Here is a 6,857-nt window from a genome sequence, read left to right as displayed (position 1 = left end):
ATGATAATAGATAAATATGGTAAATAGAATGAAACGAAGACGAATGATAGTGACGAATAAAATAGATAAAATAAATAGATATATAGATAAACATAAAAGAAAAGACCATTCATTTACCAATCCCGAAAAGAAAACAGAATGAGAAGCAAGAGTAAAGACAGCATAGAAGAACAGAGAACATCACACCTCACCACAAACAACACAACATTAACCCCTCCAGTACCAGGACGTGTTTCTATATTCATTCTGGTGACTATTTGGGATTTTCTACAGCTTCAGAAATGCATGTGGGGGATTAGAATAGTGAAGACTGTAGCCATTAATCTCTTGACCTCCATAGACTCTTCCTAATGTCAATGAAAGGATCTAATCGTACACAAATCTCAAGGTGAAAATGCGTCCCAGTACTGAAGGGGTTAACGCAACACACCACGTCCCTCCATCAGTCCCCTAACAAAACCGCAACACATCTCCCTGACAGCGAAAGAACACAACAGAACAATAGACACAAATATATCAACAAGATAAGCGAGACCACCACATAACACCTAACGAGAATACACGAGAACAAAGGGACACGAGGGAGGCCAATGTAGAAGGTTCACTTATCGTCTCTATCTATATAAATCTATGTATAGTCTTTTCCAAGCTCCCTGTTCGCTGCTCATTTAGTCCCACTGCTCTGTTTCTTTCATTCATCTACCACTTTTGAGTTGGATTAAATTTAACAACTTTAATATTACAAAAAGGAAAATAAAAATCAAATCACTCATCTACATAAAACAAATGAAGGAGGAAAAAAATAAAGGAAACGAATAGATTAAATAGCATTACTTTCTAAATCAAGGAAACAAAGTGAAAAGAAAGAAACAACTCATTTATATAACCAACTTAAAGAGAGAAGCAGAGACTTATTGAAGGAGATTGGAATAGATTTAGCATCACTTTACAAATGAAGGAAAAAACATTAGCACAGTCACGACTCACTAATAGCTAACACCCAGCAGATGCTCAGGGGAAAAGGAGGAGGAGGAGGAGGAGAGGCACGGCGCAACCACGCACATCACACTAATGATAACACAGCTGCACGAACCAAGTCCCTTTTAAAGCAGTATATCCTTTCCCACTAACAGAAAACGAGAGAAAGAGAGAGAGAAAAAAAAAAAAGAAATTGAGTGTAGGCAGCAAAGGAGTGAATCTCTCTCTCTCTCTCTCTCTCTCTCTCTCTCTCTCTCTCTCTCTCTCTCTCACGCCCACACCGAACGTTCCCTTATCAGTATTCCAGGATGAGCAAAGTTTTGATTCCAAAGGGTGATAGAGAGGAAGGAGGAAGGGAGAGAGAGAGGGAGGGATGGGATTAGTAAGGAAGGAGGAAGGATGGTTTGGCTCTTAGTATATGAGTGAAGGAGAATCGTGTGATGAGAGGGGATGATGAAGGGAGAGAGAGGGGAGAGGACGGTGCCTGGAAGCAACGAGAGAGGGTGCTTGTGACGCAGATGAGGGGAATGATGGGAATGCCGTTTGGTGGTGATGTTACTAAGAGATGAAGGGAATCTAAGTGGCTGTAAGGTAAGGTAGGGAAGGGAAGGTTAGGTAAAGGAAAGGTATATAGAGTAAGGCAAGGGAAGTCAAGTTATGTTGAAGTATAAAGTGATTTGAGAAAAGGTAAGGAAAAGGACGGGAAGGGAAGATAAGGACAGGTGAGGTAAGGGAAAGAAGGTTTAGGTAAGGAAAAATAGAGGAAGTTAAGGTAAGGTAAGGTAAGGGGAAGAATAGATAAAGGGAAAGGGGATGGGAAGGAAATGGGAGAGAAGGCATAATTAGAACGCAGAATGGAATGGAATGGAAAGAAAGGAAGAGGAAGGGAACTTGGGAAAATGTTTCTTTTAATGTATGGATAAAAAAGTCTTCATTTTATCTGGATAACAGTAAAGTAAGAAAAAAAAAAAAGAAAAGAAAAGGTGAGTAGGAAATAAAAGAAAAGGGAGCGTACAATACATTCCTTCAGAGATACAAGAGGTAAAGAAGACCTTTCATAAATGTCTCCTCCTCTTCCTCCTCCTCCTCCTCCTCCTCCTCTTCTTCTTCTTCTTCTTCTTCTTCTTCTTCTTCTTCTTCTTCTTCTTCTTCTTCTTCTTCTTCTTCTTCTTCTTCTTCTTCTTCTTCTTCTTCTTCTTCTTCTTCTTCTTCTTCTTCTTCTTCTTCTTCTTCTTCTTCTTCTTCTTCTTCTTCTCCTCCTCCTCCTCCTCCTCCTCCTCCTCCTCCTCTTCCTTCATCAGGTGACATCCGCACTTTCCCCAGCATTCCCCCTCTCTTCCTATTACTTCCCGTTCCTTCCCCACCTCTTCCCTGCGCCTCCTGCATCTCTTCCCCTTCCTCCCCATCTTGCTTTCCTCCCTCGCCAGGCCGGGAGAAGTTCAATTTCCTGGTAGGGTGAGTAACGAGTTGCTTCTCCCTTCACTCAACGCACCCTTCTCCCTCCTCCCTTTCTCTCCCTTACCCACACTGCCACTCATGTCCTATTCTCTCTCTCTCTCTCTCTCTCTCTCTCTCTCTCTCTCTCTCTCTCTCTCTCTCTCTCTCTCTCTCTCTCAGAAGGTTCACTTTAATTAATTTCTCTATGATCATTCCTTTTTCACCTCCTTCCTCATTTCACCTTTAATATTCCTCATGTTTTCATTCCTCACACTTCATGGTGTTGATCCTCGCCCTTCCTCACTCTGGCCCTCCTCCTCATCATCATTCCTTTTTTCTGTTTCCTCTCCTTTCCCTAATTTTTTTTCTCTACTCCTTCCCTTTACTCCTTTTCTCCATATGAGTCGCCCTTCAAATACTCACTCCTCTTGTCGAAAAGTGATGGGAGTTATTTTCTTCCTTCCTTCCTTCCTTCCCTTTTTCATCTTTTCTTCCTTCCTTCCTTCCTTTCTTTCTTTTTTCCTTCCTATTTTCCTTCCTTTCTTCCTTTCTTATATCAACAATTTCGTCTTAGCTGCAGGCGGGTCCTTACTGTCTAGTCTCTGTCTCTCTCTCTCTCTCTCTCTCTCTCTCTCTCTCTCTCTCTCTCTCTCTCTCTCTCTCTCTCTCTCTCTCTCTCTCTCTCTCTCTCTCTTTCTGTTTGGCGTTTTTCCTCATGTTATTAGTGCAAAATTATATCTCATAGTTAACCAGAAAACTGAAAATTGATGATGTGACTGAGGGCATCAACACACAAGGTCATGATGCTGCTGAAGGTCAAAGGGTGAAGGAGGAGAAGGTGGAGGAGAGATACGTAATGTCTGGAAGTACACGTCGATATTCTTTTCATCTTTTGATACGTTTCATATGTTCCACAATATTCAAAGTTTCTAGTTGTATTGCAGGTAGTAGAGTGTTTCCTAGTTCTCATGTCATTAGTGATTCTACCATTAAATATTACCACATTGTTATTTTTATGCATTTCTACCAGACAGTTTTCGTAGGAAGTTCTGTCAGGCGATGTTCTTTTTTTTATTTTCTAATGTGTTTCTTATGTTCCACAGTATTGCAAGTATCATACCTTTCTCTGGTAAACTCTGGAACTCTCTGCCTGCTTCTGTGTTCCATCTTCCTGCGACTTGACTTCTTTTAGGAGTGAAGTTTCAAGACCTTTGGCTAGTTTCCCTCTTCCATAAAAAAAATAAAAAAAAATGCAGGCAGTAGAATATTTCCCAGTTCCCATGTCATTAGTAATTCTACCATTAAATATCACTACATTATTATTTTTACACATTTCAACCAGACTCTTTTTCTTACGAGGTTCTGTCAGGCGTACAGTCTTCCTTATCCTTACTGACCTAACAACCTGCGGCACGTGGCACAACACTAGCATCAATTCCAAGGGTAAATCGATCATGTTATCCTCATTAACTCCGGCAGCATCAGACATTACGCTGGTATGTGCTTTAGAATCACCTCTAGTAACGAGTAAACGTTCAGAATTACATAAGATATAGTCAAGTTCACCAAAATATTCTCGTACCATACTGTAAACAACTAGGAGGAATGTAAATGTGTGTGTGTGTGTGTGTGTGTGTGTGTGTGTGTGTGTGTGTGTGTGCAGGAGTGGCGAGGAGCAGATAACAACACCGCGGCCACTTCTCACTCAATATCGGACAAGAGATAATGTTCCTATTTGCATTTTAATACACGAGGCCATCAGAAAACTGCCAATTCTGTACTTCTGCTCTGCTTATCTTCTGCCGCTGCCACCTCCCCCATCCCCCACTGTCTCCCCTAGTCTCCTGTGATTAGTTCCATTATTATTATTATTATTACCGTATTATTATTACCATTATTATTATTATTATTATTATTATTATTATTATTATTATTATCACCATCATCTTTATTATTACTATCGTTTTTTATTGTTTGTGTTGTTGTTCGCCTTCTTCTTTCAGTATTATCATCCTTATCATCATTATCTTCCTTTACCTGGTCTCCTTTCTTTTTCTTTCTTTTTTCTTTTTTCTTTCTTTCACTGTTTTATTTTTTTTTCTTATATTCACTCATTGCTCGTATTTTCCCTTTACTACGCAACTTTCTCTCTCTCTCTCTCTCTCTCTCTCTCTCTCTCTCTCTCACACACACACACACACACTTTGTCCTGCACTCTCCCCCCTTCCCCACTCACCGTAAACATCGCTTTGTTGCAATTATTATCTATCAACTTCCTTTATGTTCACGGGAGGAAATTATCGAGGTTCATAAACACATGTCTACTCAGAAACGTAGGAACGTGAGTGAATATTCTGTGTAATTATTCCGAGGTGCCGAATAATATTTAGAGGCGAGGGACTGTGGTGCTGCAAGGCGGGTCATTTGGAGACTCAGGGAGGGGGAGAGAACGGGGAGAGAAAAAGGGAGAGAGAAAGAGAGAGAGAGAGCTAGGGCAACAACGGAGGTAGGAAAGTTCGGGACTGTTCTGGATTCGGTTAGATGTGGTGACGAGTGAGGAGATAAGTATAAAGGCCTGGCGGTTTCTTGCAACTGTTCTTCTTTTTGTATTCAGACTGATGGATATTGATGAGTAGAGTGACAATAAATGGTGTATGTTAAACTATTAGGTGTGTTTGTGCCTTTAGACATCCTCCAATACGAATAATAATAATTAGTATCGGTCATGGGGGGATTAACATTTTTATCATCGTACTTTTGCAACCCACACGTCAACAAAGTGTCCTAATCCGTGTGTGCGGTGTGCTTTAGATTACTTCTCATTATGAACAATATACAATATACAGGCAGCAATGACAAATACTGCATTAATCTAATTTTTAAGTCGTGAACAATAGAAAATACTGCCTTTATTCACTACTAAAAGCGATAAGTATCCATGAAGCGCACGACATCCACACCACATGCACAGTTTCAGACGGGCAGGTTCCCGAAATTAGATGACGCAACCTTAACTTTCAGTCCTCGTGATCTCAACTGAAGTGACAACCAAGGCAGGCAGTGTACTCACCCCCTCCATTCTTCTGGCACAAGTAAGGGAAGCGCCACACGGAGCCCAGGCCCACCGCGTACCCGATCACGGCCAGCAGGTATTGCCATTTCGAGTCCCAAGATTCCCTGTCGTTCACCACGCCGTCCCCGGGCTTGGCGGTGGCGCTGGCCTGGATGGCGTCTCCGGGCGGGGGCGCATCCAGGGCCTCCAGGTCTTTCTCCGATCGTGTTGGGCTCTGTATGGCCTAGGGAGACAGGGGGCTGTGGTTACGTGACGCCCTGGACTAGGACCTAAGTGTGACCTGGAGGGGATGTGGTGGTGCCTACTGGTATTACTAGGGTGATCTAAGGTGACCTGGGTTGTCAGTGTGTGGGCAAGGATGACCTGGTTTAATAGTGTGACTTCGATTACTTGGGTGGCCTAAGTTACTAGGATGAGCTGGATTGTTAGTGTGATTAGGGTTTGTTGTGGCAGAGTGACCTAGAGGGATATAATGGTTTAATGTGCTATGGGTATTAAATATGAGGTTACTTGAGGTATTTTGATGAAGGGGTCTGGTCCTTTGAGGTGTTTTGGTGATGCATGGAAAAGGATGAGTATTTATTTTTGTGTCCGTACATGTGCTGTGTTGGAAGGTACGTGATGTTGTAACTGGATCACTATATATATTTCTGTGGAAGGGTGTGGTGGGTTTGTTGTGGTATGTGGTGGCGTTAAGTGGTCTGTGGTAGTCTGTGATGGTGCGTGATGGTGATATTCTTCCAAAGGGGTCTGTGGTGTTGTATGGTAGCGTGTAGTGGTGTTCGGTGACTTGTGGTGATAGTTTATTGTGATCTGAAGTAATCTGTGACTTGCTTGTCTCTGTCATGTTCAACGGTGACGCTAAAAGAAAGAAAAAAAGGGTCAGGCTGTGTATTGTGCAGAGAGAGAGAGAGAGAGAGAGAGAGAGAGAGAGAGAGAGAGAGAGAGAGAGGGAGGACGGGGGTGAGGGGGTTGGAGCTACCAAAATCGTATAAGACAGAGGGAGGGAACAGTCCTTGACACCGAGAGAGCGTGCTGAAGAGTCCCGGTGTTCAGACCTGACCTAGTCCTTCCTAAGGGTCTGAACCAGCAAGAAGAACGGGGCGGGGTGGGAGAAGAAAGGATGTGGAGGAGGAGGAGGAGGAGGAGGAGGAGGAGGAAAAAGAAGGAGTAGAAGGAAGAGAAAGAGGAAGAGGAAGAAGAGACGAAGAAGTTTTAAGAATTTGCCCAATGAAAGAATGATAGTAAACAGAGGTATCGTGTGTGTGTGTGTGTGTGTGTGTGTGTGTGTGTGTGTGTGTGTGTGTGTGTGTGTGTGTGTACTGAGTGAGTCTTGGGATGGATCGTGGAGGCAAGAAGAGAGAATGGT

At 42.6% G+C, this 6,857-nt stretch overlaps 1 protein-coding gene across 5 annotated transcripts in view; it reads right to left on the bottom strand.

Annotated features, from left to right (window-relative positions):
- Window positions 1-6,857, bottom strand: part of LOC123514087 (sodium-dependent neutral amino acid transporter B(0)AT3-like) — a 79,723-nt gene that overhangs the window by 45,857 nt on the left and 27,009 nt on the right. For all 5 annotated transcript variants that reach the window (XR_006677513.1, XM_045271711.1, XM_045271708.1 and 2 more), the window contains one exon: window positions 5,486-5,711. Coding sequence is in view for 4 of the 5 variants with exons in the window: in XM_045271711.1 (XP_045127646.1) it covers window positions 5,486-5,711 (226 nt within the window). In the remaining variant the exon portion in view is untranslated. The remainder of the gene's footprint in view (window positions 1-5,485; window positions 5,712-6,857) is intronic.

The sequence above is a fragment of the Portunus trituberculatus genome, chromosome 37 (assembly GCF_017591435.1).
Source record: "Portunus trituberculatus isolate SZX2019 chromosome 37, ASM1759143v1, whole genome shotgun sequence".
Lineage (NCBI taxonomy): Eukaryota > Metazoa > Arthropoda > Malacostraca > Decapoda > Portunidae > Portunus > Portunus trituberculatus.
This window is presented reverse-complemented; position numbering and strand designations above follow the sequence as displayed.